Source organism: Larimichthys crocea, chromosome II (genome assembly GCF_000972845.2).
Source record: "Larimichthys crocea isolate SSNF chromosome II, L_crocea_2.0, whole genome shotgun sequence".
Lineage (NCBI taxonomy): Eukaryota > Metazoa > Chordata > Actinopteri > Sciaenidae > Larimichthys > Larimichthys crocea.
The window spans coordinates 4613238-4634283 of NC_040012.1; the positions used below are offsets into that span (position 1 = coordinate 4613238).

Here is a 21046-nt window from a genome sequence, read left to right on the forward strand (position 1 = left end):
ATCTAACACGTATTACATTCATCACGGCGTAAAGCTGCACAGTGTTTGCAAATTCGCCCCAAGTTGCCCATTGTTTACCCAATTAATCCAAGCAGCTACTGTACAGGCACAGGTGCCTTCCACTTCAAATGATGCTACATGTAATTAGTTTCGAGGAGGGATGAGATGGAAAGAAAATGACACCAGGGGGTGGGAGGTGTGTGTGCGGATAGGAGGAATGGGGCCGGGCCGAGGCCTGGGCGCGAGGGGTGTGGTTGGGTATAAACCAAGGGACAGTGGGTTTTCTGTTGTTGTCGTCCTTGTTTTGAAGCCCTCTGCACCCCATCCACTGTCTTTCTTTCTTTTTTCCTTCCTTCCACTCACACTCCCTCCAGAGTTTGGGACTCTCTTTCCTTCGACCGACTCCTGTCAAAGGGTTTCCTCGCGGGCCGCATCAGTCTTTTTGGGGAAGCATCTTCCGTAAGAAGAGCCAGAAACCATGCTGACGTTTTTGGCGCTGGCGTCGGTCGTCCTCCTGGGAATAGGTAAAAAAAAAAAAAAAAACAGACAGTGACTCTTTAAAAAGTTTTTTAATTTTTTAAATTTATGTTGATGAAGCTCAAATTTGATTTTCAGCTGCAAGTGAAGACGTAGAAATGATCCTTCCACTGATGTGGGGTTAAAGGTGAAGCCAGGATAGTGATGGAGCTCCTTTCATGTGTTTTCTTCGGCTGAAAACTGATCGAGCTGACGATAATAAAAAAGGGTCTATAGGCTTAGCAGAGAATGAATTGATCTTTCAGTGAAATGTAATATCTCTCTTCTTCACTGGCTTAATACTTAACTCAAAGCGTTTTAATTAACATCTTAATATTTACTTATTGATTTAGCCATTAGAAGCCCTGCAGAGGATATTGTTCGTCCTGAGCTGCATTATCATAAATGCTTCTTAAGACGACCTGTGCTCCTCTTCCAAAGCACGTGTGTCTAAGATTAAAAATGTTATGACTTTTAAACTGAAGGTTGGCAGGAGGTTTTTTCTATTCTTCAGGTTGCTTTCTCTGCTCCCCTTCCTGTCAGATATTTGCAGTTTTTGTCAGAATTTTAATTAAAAAAACGTCAGCCGTGATTTCATTGACAAGTTTTTTTTTTTTTTTTTTTCGAGGGGGCCCGGCTGCACACTTAACGGCGTTCAGCTCCAAGGGCAAACTGAAAGCTGTGAACTTTCCTCTCCGGGTGCTAAAACAGGGGAGAACGCTTTTAAGCTTTAATGTGAATGTTGCCGTGTGAATACTTTGACTCTCGGTGGCCCCTTTCACACGCTGTAAGTGAAACTGTACTACACAAAACGACAGCGTTGTTCCGGCTAATGGCGGAGCGGCAGGGGTTCGCACCTCTCGCAGGGACTGTGGAGGTTGTTTGAGATGCTGAGTGCATTTTTCCAGGGAAGTTAAAATATTGATTTTGCAGCCAAAACCAAATTAACATCGATCATTAAATATTATTCAGGCATTAACAGTGCACATGATTAAACCAACATAATCCATATTAATGGAGAAAATGATGTTTGCCTTTGACTTTTAAAGACTGGCACCCGCATTCCAGTAATAATCCAAATATTTACTGAGTGCTGGTCTGAATCGATGCTGGATCTGACACCACTAAATGTGCATTTTATCGGACGTGCATATTTAAGTGTTTGGGATTTAATTTACTGATTTAAGACTTAAGAAAGTCAATGCAGCGTATTTACATTAAAATCTAATAAACGGCCGTTTGTTGATGAATACTTTGCAGATAATCTCGTTCTCATGTCCACTCATGTAGACGAAACTAACAAAAAGCTTTTGCAGGTTGATGTCCTGATCATTTACTACCACAACAGGTAGTCAGACCATGTAGTAAAGGTGATATTCAACGAAAAACACGTTGAACTTCCACGATATTTTCATCTTGTGGTTGTGTGTTAACTGTCTCTTCTCTTCTTTTGTGTCTCCCAGTACCTGAGCAGACCCAGGGCATAGTGATTTACACCGGCTGGGAGCGCCACGCCCTGGTCGGCTCCGACATCCGGCTGTCCTGTTCCTTTTTCTCCTGGCGTTGGACCTCTGAGGACGTCACCTTCTCCTGGACATACAGGCCCGATGGCTCCCGGGACAGCATCTCTGTAATGCACACACACACACACACACACACACTGTAGACCTCTGTGTAAATACTGATACTGGTACTTGGCAGGTGTACTAACGTCTGATGTCTGCTGTTAAAAATCAGTAAATCTCTACAACAAATTCACTAAAGCTGCACTTCATGAGACTGTGGCGGAGCAAACCTAATGTAAGCTCTACAGAAAGTTAATTTTTACGCACCTTGGTTTGGTTTTACAACTCTCATCTGTGTCGTTTTCAGCTGTTTTAGTAAAAAAAGCTCTGATAAACTCACTGAACACGACGAGTCCGGCACCAAACAGCAGACAGACAAAGTTAGAAACTAGTTTGTTGAAGCTTTCCTTCTTGAAGTTGACCTTTTTTTTTTTCCACATTCAAAGATACAAATGAATATTTAAGAAGGGAACACAAAAGTCTTTTGCAGCAACACGAATGTAGATTTGCCATCAATGGCTACATCTCCTGCCAAAAGACTTTTGTTTTCACCATCTCCACCCCTACCACGCATGGAGAGGAACAAGAACGTAGTCAGTGGGGGGTGGAGGGGGGGCGGTGTATTGATGTCACGGATGTCACAAGACATGATTTGTGGGTAGAGGAGTCCTGTCTGATGAGTTTGACAGCACTTGTGGTCGCGGTGTGTGCAGCTTTAATATCAGGATCTCAGGATTTAAACATGAATCATCAGTTTTACTACAGGATGGACAAACTTGAATTTCATCCAAAAACAAATCCAGGTTTAATCCGGCGAACACGAGAACTGCGTGAACATCTAAGACGTCAGCGCGCACTCGAGTGCAGCATTCACGTGTTAACTTAAAAGGAAGGAAACAAGAAACTTTCCCTCCTAATCTTCCCGCAGCTCCTTGCTGCCTCACCTGCCTCCTGATCTTTAATTTAAACTCTCCCTGGCTTTATCGTCCTGCCATCTCTCTAATCTCTCTATCTCCCCGTCCTGACTGCGCTTCCCTCTGTCCACCTCCCTTAATCTCCTCCTCCCCAGCCCGGCCTCCCCTCCTCCCTCATTATCTCCCATCCTCCACCTCCTTTGCTCTCATCCGTCTCCTGCAGTGCCCTCACTTTGAAACTAGATTTATTCTCTCTCTCTCTTTCTTTCTTTCGCTTGGACACATTTCATATGTCTGTATCTTTTCATGGTGCATTTGTCCTTTTTTTAAGATGTCGTATTTGGTCTCTGACATGTTTATGTGATGTAAAAAAAAAAAAAGGCGGTGTGTGAAATTCACGGATGACTTTCATTTGGCCTCAAAGCGTCAGACGTGTGTTGGGAATTTAAATTAATTGTTTACCGGCTATATCAACCAAATATGACCTTGACCTTGTGGAGTCTTCCTCCCAAATCAATGAGCTTTTAGTCTGCGATTTTACATCAACACTAGTGCTGCTACGATTTCTGTAAAATATAACAAATGTATTTACATTTATAATGTTTTTCCAGTTCCAAATATGATGTCTGCACACAAGAACTTCAAATAAAACGAACATTAAAGCTGCTCTCATCAGTATTTTGCATTAACAATGGATCAAATGAGTGTTATGTGTAATTATTATAAGAAGAGTGCCTTTTAGTGCCTTTCAGCTCATTGTTTTGATGATCACCCAGGACAAAAAGGAAAAACAGAAACGAGCAGGTTGGGGGCGCCCTGATAGCTCACCTGGCGGAGCATGCCACCCCATTTATTAAGGCTGAGTCCTTACCACGGCGACCCAGATTCAATTACAACCTATATACGCCACAGCCGCGATCTAAAAAAGACCTAAAAATGATAACAATCATAGAAAAAGAAGCCAAGAGTAGAATCTAGTGCAGCGTTTAGCAGCTAAAAAAAGGTTTTTGCCAAGTTAAGAGAAATCCCAAATTTTGCATCTGTGACTGAAGCATCTTTAGAGGTTTAAATCTGTGATCAAAGAACAAGTGAACAGGATTACGAATAAGACCAGGTTTGCACATTTCATTTGGTGTCAACAAAGGTGCGATACCTAGCCCGACTTGTTGGACAGATTTGTCATCATGCAACATAAAACCTGAAACTTTAACCACGACAGGGTGCAACCATGAATGAGCCTCCACAAAAAAGCTATTCAACTCCTGCAAAATACATCTGTGAAAGACAAGAGAGGACATTGTCCTTCTTTCTGCATGTGGTGTCACCATAATGACTCAAGAGCAAAGCGCAGCATCTGACTGTTTTTTTTGTTTGTCTGTTGTTTGCACAGATCTTCCACTACACTGGTGGTGCCGCCTACGTCGACAACAAGGGACCATTCAGGGACCGTGTGGAGTTTGTGGGGAACCCCGGCCGTCGTGATGGCTCCATCCTGATCAAGAACCTGGATTTCAGCGACAACGGCACCTTCACCTGCGACGCAAAGAACCCACCTGACATAGTGGGCCGGCCCTCCAGCGTCCGCCTGCTGGTCTTTGAGAAGGGTGAGATGGGAGGGGGAGTACAGAACCTTTTCTCTGCAAAATCAAATTCCCCCAGCATGTAAAGTCCTAACTCCTGCATTGTCCTACATCTGTGCATGCTCATTATCTTTCCGCTGAGTCCATATGGCATCTTTTTGGGGTGAATCTTTTCAGTCAGGAACCAACTGTTCTCAATTGTTTTGTTATAATCATTCCAAACTCTGGAATTAATCTCGGTTTGCGCTGTGCATCAGACTAAAGCGAGAGCGACTGTGTCCGGACCAGTCGTCTCGCCGCCTCGTTTAGAATTCCTCACACCTCCCGTTAAATGAAATCAATTACAATTTTATCTCTTTCTCTATTTTGAGATTGCTTATCTCTGCCTCCCCCTTTCACTTCTTTTCTTTCCCTCCTCCCTCCTCCTCGCCTTCTCTTCCCATTTCTCTGTTCTTCTGTCGTCTTCCACCGTCTCATCCCTCCCCCCGCCTCCTGTCTCCGCGACACTCTCTCTGCTCTCACCTTTGTTCTACCTTATCTCTCCTCCTCCTCTACATCTCCCTCCCTGCTTCCACCGCCGCACTTGTATTCTTCATCTTTCATTCAACCTTTTTATTTTACCTTTGCTCCCTTTTTTGTATTCTGCTTTCATCTCTCATTTCCTTTCCTTCCTGCTTTATTCTTCGCCATCCTCCTTTGTCCATTTCCTCCCTCCTACATCAACATCTTTTCTCCTCCTCCTCTCTCCTGCCTGTCTCTCCTTCCTTTTTATCCTCAAATCCTCCGTGTCGTTCTCTTCTGCTCTCCCTTATAACCCTCCTGTTCCTCTCCTCCACCCGCAGTGCCCATCCAGGCTGGCGTGATCACCGGAGCCATCATCGGGGTGGTGCTGGGCCTGCTGGTGCTCATTGTGGTCATCTACTACCTGATGAGGTTCCTGGTGGCGCGCCGCGTCTTCAGCCTCAGTGTCAGGTCAGTGACCGGCCTGTGGCCGGCGGCGCTCTGCCAGTCGGGTCTGTGCCAGGGACTGGAGCTGAAGCCGGAGCCTATCCCTGGCACCGACACCTGCGTGGCCAAGCTGGCGTAGCCGGCTTGCCATGATTTGATTTGGTTAGGGGTGCGAGGTTTAGATTTAAAGTTTGTCAGCTGGAAAGAGACCCGATAATGATCTCTCATTTAGATTGAATCTAAAAACAGAGCTGCACAGGTCCAGAGATGTTTAAAGGTTGGGGAGTGGATAATCCAACAGATCATGAAGACAATGCATCCGTCATCTTGCTCATTACCTGTCCAATCTCATGAGATCTTAACACCTCCAGCGCCTGGCGTGGGCTCTGTTTGAGACAGGGCCAGTAGATTAGGTTGATGTTCTCTTTATGATTGGCTGCCAGGCAATGCTGCCCTGTGACCACTGGAGGGAGAGATAGATTCGACATCCTGACATTGTCTTTTTCTTTTGTCCCCTCCAGCAAACATGGCAAGAAAAAGAAAGAGGGCTCACAGCAGAGACAGGCAAGTTCCTTCCTCTCCTTCCTTCCTCCCCTCCACATCCCCCTCTTCGTCTTCCTCCTCCTCCTCCTCCTCCTCGCACGTTCCATCACACGCAAAAACATCCAGTTGACAACGCCAAATAGTAAAACCACGTCCATTTGGTGAAGGGGGGGGGGATTACAACAGCATTCAGTGTGTGAGTATTTGTTGTCAGATGGGATATTCATCTATTCTGTTGCACTGCAGCCACACAATAGGACGCATCCGACGTGACGGTGCATAACGGCACAGTTTCATAATCGCATTCCCCTCCAATGCCAGCTCCAATATGCCTGCACACTTAGCCCCCCTCCTCCTCCTCCTCCTCCTCCTCCTCCTCCTCCTCGAAAGCAACATATCAACAACAAAATAACATGTCATTCAAGCGCCGCCCGGCAAACACTAATAACAGTGTTCAAGCTGTTAAAACTGTAGTGCCATCTCAGCGTTTGAGGTGCTTTAAAGCCTTTACTGTTCCTCCTCTCTCTCCCTCTCTCCCTCTCCTCTCTCTCCATCCTCACCCCTCCTTCAGCTCCCGCAGGGTGGGGGGGGGAGACCAAAACAGCACAGTGCAAAGTAAACAGCCACGGGGCAAAAATCAAACCAGCCACTGTGAAATGGCCGTGGCCATGTCACGGCCCCTAATGCTATTGCTGTGTATTGAATGGGGAGGCTGTGATTTGCTCGCAGTAGCGAAATGGACGGGGAGCTGCTGATTTCGCTCACTGGGAGTCAAATGAAATTCACTGGGCCTATTATGGTCCGGGTTGTTATCAGTGGTTTTACACTGCTGCACGCCGAGGATTCGGGGGTATTTTCTTCCTGTATTCCTCATGGGAGTGTGATAGCCTCAAGTGGCGGATTAATCAGACATTTTTTGGTCACAAAAGAATACAAGCCACAGGGGCCAGTTTCTGTTTGATTACTCCGTGGTAATGTGTGGGGCGGCTGGTGGTTGCGGGGCTGTATTGTAATCGACTGTACGGCTCCAGTGCTGATAATGGGAATAAAGGGGAAGTCATGGGACTGTGAGTACAAGGCGTTTTTTAAAAATCTTTTAAATTAAAAATATCAGAGAGAGGAGATCAAACCTGTTACCGAGGCCGTGAGTCATTTAGCCACAGGTACGAGCTAATGTAAAGATGAAGGAGCAGCTGTGGCTGCGGGGGCTTCAGCCCGATCTCGCCCCTGTGGCTCCAAGCTTAGGGGGCTACACCGACGAAGGCCCGACCCCCTTTTCCCACCTCAAAACCGAGAGCACGCTCATTTTAATTTCCCCCGAGCTTCTCTCTTCCTCCCTCCGTCTTCTTCTTCTTCTTCCCTTTCTACTGTCGTGTGATTGTCAGGTTGCTCTTGAGCTGCAAGTCAGTCGCTCTCAAGTGCCTGCAGCGGGTGACAGTGCATATATGAATAAATAACCTGCCGCCAAAAAGGACACTGAGATATTTGACAATGTTGTCATTTACAGTTACTCTCCTGCAAGTCTTTGGCTTTGGAAGAAAACAGCTCTTCCATCCGAGCTCACACTCCCTTATTTTTTTCTTCCTTCCTTTATTTATTTATTTATTTCTCCTCGGTGCTGATTCCTCTCTTGAAGCTACGCCGCACACAGAGGTCTCGTGGGACTTTACAGCGCCGCTCATAAGTGGTTGTTTGATCAAATAGCCCCTTATTAAGGGAGGCTCTGCTGACACGACACTATTCTGTATCGGCCTCGCCATCTTCGTTACTTTTCTGTTTGCTGGGCTTGCACTACAAATCTCCAAAAAAGAAGAAGGAGAGAGAGACAGAGAAAGAGAGAGACGGAGAGAGAGAGAGCCTCGTGGGTGGGTGAGGCAGCGAGTGAACGAGGGGAGTGAGTGAGACAGAGAGACAAAGGAGCCCTGTGGTGTGTGCTACTCCCCATTAGGTGGAGTTGTGGGAGAGGAGTTTACCCCGCAGCCTCACACATGAGAAAGCTCGCAGGAACACACACACACACACACACACACTGTACTGGAATGATAATTGAGTGCACTCGGTATCGATCTGAGCACACACACATGCACATGCACACACACACACTACCCACCCATTCTTCTTTCCATCCCTCAATTGCCCTCACCCACTTCACTTCACTCCCTCCCTCCCTCCCTCGTTCTCTCATTCACATTCCTTTTATCCGGTCCCCTGTCTCCCTCTCCTCGGTCGCAAGGCTCCTCCTCCTCCTCCTCCTCCTCCTCCTTCCCGCCTCCCCCCGTGCCTTTGACTTCCTCGCTGACCATGAGAAGCATCTATCTGTCTGTAATTCCCCCTCTCTCCTCTTCCCTTCTTACTCCCTTCTCTCTCGCTCTGTCGATCCCCCCCCCTCTCTCACTTCCCTCCACCACCTCACTCCCTCTCCAGTTTTCTCTCTCCTCTCCCCTCCTCAGGGTCCTGTGGGGTTCTGATCAGCTTTCGGTTCTGGACAGAAAATCACTACTTCTCACTCTTCATCTACCTCTCAATCTCCCTCCTCACCTGTCACCGTCTCTCTTTTTTAGTATGCAGCAGGGGGACGCAGCTACTTACCACCTCTATCTACCTCCCCACCGGTCCCCCTCTATTTTTTTGTACCCACATTTCCTTTTGAAGTGTGTGCAGCCTCCCCTCCCCGTAACAAGGGCGGCTCTGCATTCTGCCTAAGCAGGCTCGAGTGTGTTTACGAGGCAGCCCTGTCATTAGCGTGGGAAGCTCTGCAATACAGTGCACCAAAAAAAAAAAACTAGAGCCTGCCGTGGGATGCATAATGGTAAACAATACAATGATGTATGAGAGAATGTAAGTATGATCGAAGGCTCGCACAGCTGCCCCGCGGAGCCGGGATGGTAGTCTCAGCGTACGCCTCGATCGCTGTCTTATCAGAGTGCGTGCTGCTTTTTTTTTTTTTTTGCACGGAGCATAATTAAAGATGATAAATGTTCTAATGCAATCAGTGGGGTATTATTAGTCGAGGCTTCAGTGAGTAGAAGCAGCCTCTGGTGTGCTTTCCACTGTTGACTAACTTGATGTATTAGAGGAACTGTTTCGGCAGCTTTACCCGTTCACTCTGTCTGTCCTCGTTGTAGTGCATCGGCCTCTGGTTCAACCTGTGGAAGAGCATTAAAAGTGCACAGTATGAACACTGCGAGTGAAGTTTCATTAGGCACCATCAGAGCATTATCGTGCACTTGTGATACTTTTCAATAGGTTAACGCGCAGGTTAATGCACTGGAATACAGCTATTGTAAAGTTAAGTGTTGCCTTGACCTTATCTCTCCTCTGTCCGGTCCTTCCTGATGGATTTGTTGTGCTCAAGTGAAGCCTCACTTTACTTCCCTTTTCTTTTTCTCTTCTCCTCCCTCCTTCCTTTTTTTATAGATTTCTCCTTCGAGATGTTTTTAGACACTGCACAGACAATATACAGAATGAGTGGGAGTGAATGGATGAATTATATAAGTGCTAGTTAAAAGGGAAGCCGCGCGATATCACACAAAGGCGGCGGGGCGAGTTCATCTCTGGCCACGATGCCAGCGAAACTGGGCTAATTATTAAACGTTAATTATTCATTTAATAGCCCAATTATATGATTTGTAAACCTCTCTAATGTAACGGTGGCATCGTGCTTTATAGAGCAGCTTAAACAATCCTTTTGACCCAGTGCACGGATCACAGTCCCACCCCGCCCTAAACACGGTCCTGATTTTCACAATTTATGCATTTATGTGTTAAGATTTATGCGCCAAAAACACAAGGAGGAGGGAAACAATTACAAAATAACAAAACAAACAGAATTTGAATAACAATAACATCATCATTAGTATGACACCGAATCTGAGGTTCAAAAAAAATAAATAAACCTGCGAGCGAGAGCGATTTATTTCAGACGTGTTGGGGAAAGGGCTAAATTTGAATAATTCAAACGAGGTTATTTTTAATTTTATTTTTTTTATGTGTGCTGGTAAATGATCTCAGTTACACATAACTATTGTTTCAACGCGGCTTTTTATTATTGCGACAATCTAACGTCACTTTTAGGAAAAACGTGTTCCCGGTTTTCAGCGTTTTTATCTACGAGTTGCTAAATTAAAACTAAATTAAAACTAAATTAAAACTTCTCCACGATACTCAGAACCCGATCTGGTACTGTGTGTGTGTGTGTGTGTGTGTGTGTGTGTGTGTGTGTGTACTGTATGAGTGTGTGTTATTGATCAATTGTCTCTCAGTTGTCACAGGTGTATGGAGCCTGCCTGCCACTGTGTCCCATCCTAACGCATGGTTACCTGTTTTGTCACCCCCTTACAGCTCTGGACACCGCCCCCCCTCACTTGCTACCCCCTCCCTTAAAAGGACTGTCTCTCTACCTCCGACCCTCCTCCCCCCCTGTCTGTCTGTCTCTCTGTATGTCTGACTCTCACCTCCTCCTACCTAAATGTTGATTTCTCTCCTCTTCACACAGCTCCACCCGTCCTGCTAACCTCATCTCTCACCCTCTCATCTCTAACGTGCCCATCTCACCCTTCCTTCCTCTCTCTCTTTCTCTATCTCCCTCACGCTCCTTTCCTCCTGAAGTGACTCTCCTCCCCTGTTCTCCCCCCGACCCCCTCTCCCTCCTCCCCCACAGGGCCCCGTGCCTCCCGCCGACCCCTCCAAGGTGAAGGCGGCCGCCTCGGAAAAGAAGAAGGAGTCACGCAAGGATAAGAAATAGGATACGGGGAGGGGCTGGGGCGGGCTCGCCGGCAGGCTGCTCCAGCCCGTGCGGCAAGCGGTGGCGAAGGCCCAGCCCAAGCAGCAACAGCGAACCATAGTTAGAAAGACAGAGAAGGTGGTGGGAGGAGGGGAGGATGGCTCGGGCCGGGTGCTGATGACCATCGAGCTGGAGCTGGCCCGCAAAAACGGGGAGGAGAGGCCCGGTGGTCGGGGAGAGATAAGGAGGTCCAAACCGCTTGGCTTCCTCTCCCAGCTCGCCGACCAGCTCACCTTCAAGTAACAAACCAATAGGGAGGCAAGGGGAGGGAGGCCAAGACAGGGGGAGGAGGAGGGGGATCCATTGAGAATAAAAGAGTGGGAAATCCACAGCAGGAGAGTTAAACCACAAACCTACTTCACAACCTGAGTCCCCCACGAACAAATGAGTCAAATCATATCTGTTCTTGTCACAGGCTGATGACGGTAGACGCAGCTATATGGGCCGAGATCTAAGATGTCGTGATAATCTCTCACACCAGCCAGCACCCCGAGTACTTTTGTCAGGTCATAAGATATGCCATTTGAAGCGAGACCCAAAGACGGCTGGGTTTGATAACAAAATCTAAAAAGCTGCTCCCCGGGTTTTGCCTTTCTGGTTCCTTTCATTGTGATCCTATCCACCGAAAAAGCTTTCTCGAAGTGCGTCCGATACGCATCAAGAGCTCCAAGCTGCGGGGACAAGGCAATTTGCTTTCTTTTCTTTTTTATTTTTTTTTTATTTTTACGGAGGCGCCGCGTCAAACTCTTAACTTTGCCCCCTCACGCTGATCTTCATTCTTTTTCCTCTCCTCTCCCGTTTCTTCCTCTTTTCACTGTGAATTTTCTTGTTAATTCAAAAATTACAAAAAAAGTGATTTATATGCTAACTGCTCTATCCTGTTTCTTCTTCTCTTCTCTTCTTCTTTTTCTTTCTTTCCTTTCTTTCTCTTGTAGATAAAGGTCTGACTTCTCCATGACTGCCTCCACTCCTCTAGTCTGCTCCCTCCTTTTCTGCCCAGCCTGATGCAACCCCCATTGTTTCCCATTATCTCTACTCTTTCAAGACAGCACTGGCTGTAAGAATAGTCCCACTATATCAGCGGCAACGGTGTCAAATAATTTTTACGGCGTCTCATCGGAAAAGGCCCCTGTATGCACTCATTGGGCAAACTGTAAAACGGTTTAAGGCCTAACTACGATCATAACATCCTTAAGAGGAACCCGAAAGACATCTCTCTGTGTTTAGAGCCCCCTGAATCTTCCCCCCCCCCTCCACCTTTTAATGTTTACGACTCGATGGCACACACTGAGCGGAGCTGTGAGTGCACTCTGGACTTCAGATAGAGAAAAAAGCGAGACAGAGAAGGAGAGGAGAGTGATAGTGGGGAGAGAAATATGATTCCTGCTCTCAGCCGGCGTAGATAGAGGTCCAAGCCCTCGAGCTCGGGGTGATTCAATCCTCTCACATTTGAGCTAATGGAGGTTGTCGCCGTGTCCCTGCCCTGGCTAAAGGGGAAGGGGTGGGTGGGGGGGGACTATTTCTGGCCCTATAAGAGCGCACAGGCTTACTGTAACAGCTGCACATTTTTCAGCCAACAGGGGGTTTGGTTGGAGGGGCGGTGTGTGGGTTTCTTTTGGAAAGGGAAGCCCGCCCGCCGTGCTGTTTGAGCACGAGGCTGTCCGCTTGTTTGACTTCGACGGCCGGCGACTGACGACCTGGAATGACGTCACGGCCCCCACGAGGGCTTTGGCGGACGCTCTCAGGAGTCCGACAAAAAAAGGGGCTTACCGGGAAGAAGGTGCAGCTCCCGTGCTCTCTCTCTCTCGAGTTATTTTAGGTGCGGTTAATCCGCCCCACACGTTCCTCCTCGCCAACCTCAGGGCTAATTATTTTAGCACGTGCTGGTAATGAGATATCTCTCTCGACATCTTCCGCTCTCCGTCGCTGCCTCCTCTGCTGTCTCCTGTTTATTCATCTCTGCCTGCCATCCCATCTTGGGATTCATCTTCACCTCTTACAAACTGTCTCTGTCTCTCTCTGTCCTCACGTCTTTGGCTTTCATTATCTCTTCCTCTTCTTGTCGTCTAGTGACTCTCGCACTGCATTATTCCCCCCACACACAGTAAAAAGGCCTATACACAATCCACTCCACTCTTTAAGCCTCTCCTTATCTGACCGCCAGGCCTACAGCTCAATGCTCTGCTCCTTCTCTGCTCTCTCTCTTCTGTCCTTCCTTCTCCTCCTCCTCCTCGTTCTTCTTCTCGGAGACAGACATCTCTCTCCCCTCCCTCGGTCTTGCCCAATGATCGACGAACGCCCTCTCGCTTGCCCTTCAAAGCGACAAAAAAAAAAAAAAGCCACCTCCCTCCATCGAAGGCACGGTCCCCTTGCCAGCCCGCCTTCCCCTTTCTTCGTCCTCCGACCCCTTTACTGTCTTTTTTTCTGCTGGTTCGAACGCCAAAATGCTTTCCTCTGCCCCCCAAAACCCGGCAAAGGAAGGAAACACATGGCCAGAAATCCGCCTTTAGTCGTCACTGAAGACGCCAAACAGAAACTTATAATCTAGCTAGCTCTCTTCCGGTCGCAAATACGACGCGTGTTTTATGTATATGTGTGTCTTGTTAAAAATTAGATTTGATATATAGCAAAAAAAAAACAAACGGTGTCACCCTAAGTAAAGCAAATAATGTTTTCTGTGGCATTTTGTTTTTACACGTGTGCACGTGTAAGAAGATGTTTATCGAGGCGGGGTGAGAAATGTAATTGTATTCGATGGAATATGTCATTATATTTCTGACCTTGTGTGTTATTGAAGGTACTGTGTGGCTGTCTCTACGGTGCACGTTTTTATTCCGAGACGAAGGGAAATCGAGGTTGTCGCGCGGGTGTCAGGAGAGGAGATGAGGGGTGGATAAGGGTTCGGTTAGCCTCGGATTCAGCGAGATGTGGCAGGGGAGAAAGAAAGAAAGAAAAAAACAAGGGGAGGAAGGTGTTTGCTGTGGGAGAAAGCTGTGGAGGAAGAGACTTATCTGGCGTGTTAAGCCAAGCCAAAAATCCATATGTATCACAACAGATAGAGCCCGCTCTTCCCCCAGAGCGTTCTTTTAAAGGTGCTCCTTCCCCAACCCTGAGCCAAAGATGGATTGCGATCTGCGTGCTTGATATGCAGGGTGGATAGTAGACTTGAATGCTCCTTTTTTCAAATTCATAACTGGAATGGAGGTGCTAAAATCCACGTCTTTATATCTGTTTCACGAGTCGCTGTTTTAACTAATCCGGTCGAATGGATCAGTTAGAAAATGTCTTCTTCTTTTTCCTGCAAAAGCCACACAGACACCTGACGTAAGACAGACAGCATTAAAATGCCTTTTAAAAAAAGATGTTTTGTATGTATTATGAACTGTATTAGTCATAGTTGCACAATAACCCCGTCCTTTATTTGAAATGACTGGAGCTTCTTACATTTTTTTACATTTATTTTAATGCTTGTGATCATTCCAGAGCACTAACCACTTTTCATGACTCTGTATAATATGTTGTAAAGAGAAAGTAAATAAAAATAAAAAGCCCCCAAGCGCAGCTGTCGTCGACAGAAGACAAAGTTAAACCCCAGCTGAAAACGTCTACAGTCTTTTCTTTCTGTCTGTCTTTCGGTTCCCAGTTTCCTGAGCATTGTGTAAATCTGTCACGAGTGTCTCTGCCCAGATGTCCTTTCATGAACTTTTCAAAAGAGAGTTCATCCAAAATTCACCATTTGAAATGTATGAACTCTCAAGCCAGCGCAGCTCATTGAATAGCACCAGCCCTATTAACCGAATAAAAAATAATATTTAATTTTGAAGTTTTAAAAGCCGAACACAATGACCTCAAGGTGTTTTTCTCCTAAACACAAAGCAAATTTTTGGGAATTGAACTTTCAAACTTCTGCTTCATGGCAGCAGGTGAGGACTAAAATGATTTCACCCCATCCTGCCCTTTGTTGAGCAACCACCAAAAAGTAATGGTGATGAAGTAAAAATAAATGCTCAGTGACCATTTACAACCTTTTCACATTTCACAGGGTGACAAAAATGAGGTGTAATTTTCAAAAAGGCTTAATTTTTCTTGACTTAACTCGCCGGCTCGGTTCGGTGAGCATACATAACCTTTTCAGCAATGCTCGGCTTCATATTCAGACAGTTAGACACACACACACAGTACAACTCCAGTCTTTAACTGATGCCCGCTGACCTGCTCGGATACGGCACCTGAATGGGCGGCTGAGGAAGGTGATGGCATTGCAATCTGCCGATGTGTCCGTATCGACGCTGCCACTTGGAGTCACCTGAGACCGGAAGAAATGGTTTGACATTTTGGGAGGTGCACACTCACTTTCCTGCTGCAAGTCAGATGAGAAGGTTGATACCGCGTCCACATCTGTGGTGCCAGGACATGTTTAGCTTGGCACAGAGACCTGAAGCAGGGTCCAACAGCAAGCCTGGCTCTTGTCAAAGTTTAAAAATATGCCTAGCAACACCTCTGAAGTGCATTCATTGACATGGATCTTCTTCTCACCCGAGTCTTGGCGAGAAATTGAATATGCATGCTCCCCGAAATGTTGCAAATGATTCTGTTTCGGTGAAGTTTTATTTGTCTGCATCCTGCAGATGCGTGTTGCTTCTAGGCCATCCGTCTCAATGTCCAACAGATGGATCGTCTGCTGTCACTGTCTACCAGCAGACTGATAGTAAGACATTTTCAAAACATATTCATGCAGCAGCTATAAAGGTCCTATTGGCAGAGATTCAATATAATATGCACAGCTGAGGGTTTTTTTTTACTAGCGTAATAACTCAAAATAAGAATCCTATGATGAGTCCTTTACTTTATAACAGAAAGGGAGGCTCCTCCATGTTGCACCGCCACGGTTCTACAGTTTCGTGTTCGAGTTTCGTCGTAGTTTCTTGCACACACTCTGAAAGTAGTTGCAATCTGCAGCTGCTCCGCTAGGGATGGGAATTTTTACAATTTCGATTCCATTATCGATTCTGCTTAACGATTCGATTCTTTATCGATTCTGCTTAACGATTCGATTCTTTATCGATTCTCATTTGGGGGAAAAAAGGAGAAGAAACAGTTTGATCAGCATCAACTTTGTTTAGTTAGAAGTATCACGACCTTACAAAACCAACAGCGAGGTCAAAAGAGGCCCACAGCCTAGATAATAGTAACTATGTGTAACTGTGGCAAGAAGCACATGGCGCTAACATGGTAGGCAGTGCGTTACTTACCAGAGTTACCTTCTGTAGTAACGGCAGAGGTGGTCATAGCCTGGCTGAGGTTGAGATTCATCTCCAGTCCGAAGCGTGTCAAAAACACGACATTCATTTAAAAATATTGCATGTTGTGTGCGCAAATGTTTCTGCATGTTCGTCGTGTTCCCTCCCGACGCGGTTATCTCCACTTTGCAATGATTGCAAGTCGCCCTGTTGCCGTCTGTTTTGGTAAAATGCAGCCAAACTTTGGAGCGTTTGAACCGAGTGGGTGCCACTGTTTACTACTGATTGCACTGCACGTGCCAAACTTGCGTGAGTTACATGTTGAATTAGTCGTGCTTGCTGGAATCGATAAGAGAATCGTTAGATAAACTGCCAAACGATTCCATGGAATTGAAACACATAGAATCGGTTCTCGATTCCCATCCCTATGCACCGCTAGATATAATATAAAAGATAAAATCCCGTAACGGTGACCACTGTTGCCCCAAGTTGTGCTTCCAGGACACTTCAATGTTCTTTCGAGTGAGTTGTTTTTTTTACCTTTGGAATCTAAATGTTTGTCTCTGACGTGTTAAAATATATTACTGTTGTGCAAGTACTAGAAAAAGTCAGCAAAATGTCAGTTACAGTATTGAATATTTATTTAAAAAATGTGCAGCTGTAAAGGAGCCAAAACTCTGAGTGTATTAAATCGAGTAAGTGTTTTATTGCTTATGAATTTGACTTATTTTGTAAGTGCAGGATTGTGTTATTTCATCTTTTAAATGATTCACAGCACCCCTCTCTGAGTTCGAAGCAAAGAATCCAAAGGTAACATCGCGTCAGCTTTCTGATTCTCTCCCTGCTTGACCCTTTGAGGTTTAAACTGATTGTTTGAGAACTTCTCTGGCTCAGCTATAAAATCATAAATGGGTAAAATTTCACTGCTGTTTGCCCTGTGAGATAAACTTCAATGAGAAACATACAGACATTCATAAAGAGTGTATGCTTTACACCAAAGATATATGTTCAGGACAAGTAAACAAGAAAGCAAGCACCTCTTTGAAATATCCTTTAGTAGGAGAAACCTTGAGGAGGAGCACGCTACCGGGACTCGTATACATGCATCAAAGTTGTACAGCTTGTACAAGGTTGGAATGAAGCATTGCGATGTAGGACGAGTCCGAACGTCAAATGAAGTCTAAAAATATTGGCAACCAGGGAGAAAACATTTATCTGACACGAGATCATTGGCTGCATCTGTTGTGTGGGCGCGGCCTTATGTTGTAAATATGTTGGACTTTACACTCGCTGCAGCATCCCGTTGGCTCCGAGTCGCTTTTAAATCCAAGTGGAAGAAATTCTTTTTAAAATATTCAAATGTTAATTCATCTTCGAGGATCAATTAGCAAATGATTAAAGAGTTTACCAAAGGATTTATTCTGCAGAAACAGACCTGAGGATTCAGAATCCAAACTGAGCTGAATCATCCGCTTCCCTTTTTGTTTAAATGATTAATCTTAAATCTAATTTTGCTCCCTCATTATCACGTTTGTTAGAAATACAAGGTTTCATTTGTTGTTGTCGACAGCTGTGATTGATGGAGCTGTTGTTCTGCGTGGAACCATGTGTGCTGTGAGAGGAGGGTGGGGGGGTATAAGACATATTGAGCAGGTGCAGGTACACACTCACACTGAAAACCCCCTCTCTGTGTTTGGTGGAGGTGGAGGGGGGTCTTGTTGACGAGGAGTGGAGTTGTGTGGGGAAGGGATGCGGGGGTGGTTGGTGGCTCAGGTTACCTCTGACAGGACGGAGCAAGAAGAGAGGGAATGGGATGTTTGGTGTGCTGGAAGCAGGAGGGGGGGGGCCAGGCCCAAAAAAAGCCACCAGTGTACTCAACAAGTGGAGGGGGGGGGGCAGGACGGGAGGTCTCAGCTGTGGCGAGGCCCCTCGAGTGCTGCTGTCCTTCACTTTATAACCTGCCGACGTCTGGACATCCAGCATGGGCAAAGGGGTGAGTTCTCTTTGTCTTTATTTAAACTTCTTGCCGTCTCTTTTAATTACACTCAACCCCTTCCTGTCACAACTAAACGTATGAAATTAGTTGCATGACTGGACGTTCTGAGTTCTGACTGTAGTTTATGTTCAGTAGCAGCATATGGCGTGGACATGCATCATGGAAAAGTACTGAGATTTCCAAACTGGTCTTCAGGGCTTCAGAGCGTCTTTCTGAGAGACAGTAAGGTCTCAGGATGATGGCTGCTGCTTTTTTTTTTCTTCCCCTCAATAAGTTTTGTTCCCCGCTTGCTGTTTACTTGGGTAATTACGTAATTTAGTTTTTATTCTCTCCATCAGGCCCGTTCCATTTAGCTTTATGGGAGGACAGGCTGGTAATCTTCCTTGCACACAGTGTGGGGGGGGAAATTGCTATGCCAGACACATTTCAGGCACTCCACCGGCTCCGTGCTCCCTCTTTGGCTCTTTTTTTTTTTTTGATTACTTTTTCACTGTGTCACTCGCTCACGCTCTCTCCGCTCATTCACTCTATCTATCCCTCCTTCACTGACATGCACACGTGCTGCTAAAGGAGACTGACAGCAGCAGATGATTTCCATGATGCACCGTTCTTCCAACTGTTCGTGACACACACACACACACTCTCTCCTGTCGCACAAATGAGGAACTTTACACTATGAGGGAAAAATAATATTTTCTCTCCCATATTCAGGGAATGTTTTGCCAATAGCGCCGGGTGATTGAAATGAACCGGCGTACAGATTCAGTCCATTGTGTTCGTAGCGATGAATGTAAATGAATAAGGCACAATGTGGCAACAGGCATGTGGCTTGTGACAGGTTTGGGTTGATAGCCTACAGGCCTGATGTGTGCTAATCTCTTTCTTTCTCACCCCCACCTTCCTACAGTATGGTGCCGAGAATGGTGGGAAGAGGAAGAAGAAGGACAGGGACTTGGATGATCTGAAGAAGGAGGTGTCCTTGGTAAGAAAAACAAGCTGTCAAACGCTCCCAACCCACGCTCACACCACACAGTGATTGATTCCATCGCTGCTGCTCTCCAAATAACGCCAAAAGACGCCAGGTTATTTAACTTATATCATTTCATTTATTAAGGCCATCAATGAAAACAGTGGCCCGTAAACAAAATGTCGATCCAGGCTGCTTAGGGTAGTCAGTCGGAGATCCAAACCAGCCTGTCCCCTCCTGTCTATTCTACCAGCGTCTCTTTGTACTCAGAAAGATGCTGAATAATTTGTGGGCCACCAACAGTGTAGTGCAGAGTTTCTTTTTGTCTTGTGCAGAGCTGTAGCTCTTTGAGGTGCTGTCAAAACGCAGCCGAGCGATGCCCATGAAAACTGGGGTAAGTTTTTTTTTTTTTCCTGCACGCAGTATCTCCGATAAAAGCAGCTCCCGTCAATTATCAAGTTGCCCCGCGACTGATTAAAGAGAAGAATTCTGTCAACGCTTCTGTGCAGTTTTGTGATTAAGTGCCGTGTTTTACTTCTCATCGCTCTTAGCTTTCCTCACTCAGTGATTTCCTACGCTTTGTCCCAGAAATCCTATGAACAACCACCGGACAATGCTTGATCAATATTGGGTGTAAGGGCCATATAAATAAAGCCTAACTGGAAACTGTTTTGTGAATACTGGGGCATGTCGTGGCCAAATCCCTTACCGCCAAGTTTCATTGTGGTTCTCTGAGGCGACTGTTCGTGAGGAAATTGTCGGGTTTCTCGCTGTCTTATCACCGAGAGAAGAAAATAGCCCTTCATTTCTGTGTGACTGACACCATCCTGACAGCTGGGAGCTGATTTTTTTGTATCAAACTCTGCGGGGGAAATATCTGGAGGTGACATTTGAACAGTTGGACAGGGATGACAATACGAACGTGCCACAAAATGAACGCAACACGCATTACCGAGCGCTGTTAAGTGTTTCGGGGCGGGTTCCTTTTCAATGGGTCACATTTTTTTACTACAACAGTTTTGCTCGTCTTCGGTTCAGCACTACTTGGGGATGCGGGGGTGTGGACATCAGTCTTTGACTGGTTTGATCTGTCACAAGGAATGAATCATATATATGAAGCTCCTGAATCCGTGTCAGATACAGAGAATAAAGTACTTTTTCAGTAAGATGGAGGTGTGTAATGCATCAATGCAACGTCCTCATGATCTATTTGACCATTACCATGGTCATAACTCCCCTTTACAGTTGCTTGTGTAGTAGTAGTAGTTTCCTATTCATAATAAATCAAACACAAAGTTATTTTACGGGTGAATTAAAAAGGAGTCAAGCACAAATAAAAACTGAATATTTTATCCCTGCAGGATGACCACATGATAACTCTGGATGAGCTGGGGAAGCGCTATGGAGTGGACCTCGCACGGGTACGCAAACACACAAACACAAAGGGTTGCCGTAATGTTTCCTGAAGAGATTTAATCTCTGCTGGCCTGTGTACTGGAAAGCAACATCCAAAACTGAGACCGAGCATTACTTTGGTCGAGTTAGATCCACCACAGTGTCCCAAGCTCACCTTGAGCCTTATTCATCTTTAATCCCTCAAACACACACACACACACAGACATGCACACACACTTTGACAACAACTCCTACAATCCCATAAAACAGACAGATACAAACACATCAGGAAAGTCTTTACGCTGCTGCCTACCTTAAGTTTGACATTGCAGGTGCGGTGAAACTGATTCTATCTTTCAGGATTAGGATTTTGAAAAGAAATAGAAGCTGGGATGCTCCAAAAAAATATCACAAACTGTAAAAATATCTGAGACCTTTGTGTGAAAATGTGTTTTTTTTCCCTGAGTATAATTGAATCATCGTATTTCAGGCATTTACACAGATTTGCTGTAAATTAGACCTCATATAAAACGCATAAAATCATGGAAAAAAAGTTCAATAAAGTTACATCCAACTGTTCTACAGCATAAAACCTTAGA

At 45.7% G+C, this 21046-nt stretch overlaps 2 protein-coding genes across 6 annotated transcripts in view; both read left to right on the top strand.

The window, feature by feature from the left end:
- The first annotated feature begins 276 nt into the window (after positions 1-276).
- On the top strand, positions 277-14443 carry mpz (myelin protein zero). 4 transcript variants are annotated; one of them, XR_002042337.2, is made up of 7 exons: positions 277-524; positions 1980-2146; positions 4386-4599; positions 5418-5547; positions 6045-6087; positions 10727-11088; positions 11785-14443. XR_002042337.2 is itself a non-coding variant. In XM_019264896.2 (7 exons), the coding sequence occupies exons 1-7, from the start codon at positions 479-481 to the stop codon at positions 11794-11796; spliced, it is 642 nt and encodes a 213-aa protein (XP_019120441.1). In that variant the 5' UTR covers positions 277-478; the 3' UTR covers positions 11797-14443. The 4 variants fall into 4 exon arrangements, 3 of the variants coding, with proteins under 3 accessions (XP_019120441.1, XP_019120440.1, XP_019120442.1); XM_019264896.2 differs by having other exon boundaries at positions 10727-10756; XM_019264895.2 differs by lacking the exons at positions 10727-11088; positions 11785-14443 and adding an exon at positions 10408-10654.
- A 3536-nt stretch (positions 14444-17979) lies between these two features.
- atp1a2a (ATPase Na+/K+ transporting subunit alpha 2a) overlaps positions 17980-21046 on the top strand; it is a 40914-nt gene continuing 37847 nt past the window's right edge. For both annotated transcript variants that reach the window (XM_027288516.1, XM_027288510.1), the window contains exons 1-3: positions 17980-18082; positions 18993-19067; positions 20414-20473. In XM_027288516.1, coding sequence (XP_027144317.1) covers positions 18071-18082; positions 18993-19067; positions 20414-20473 — 147 coding nt within the window. In that variant the 5' untranslated portion in view covers positions 17980-18070. The remainder of the gene's footprint in view (positions 18083-18992; positions 19068-20413; positions 20474-21046) is intronic.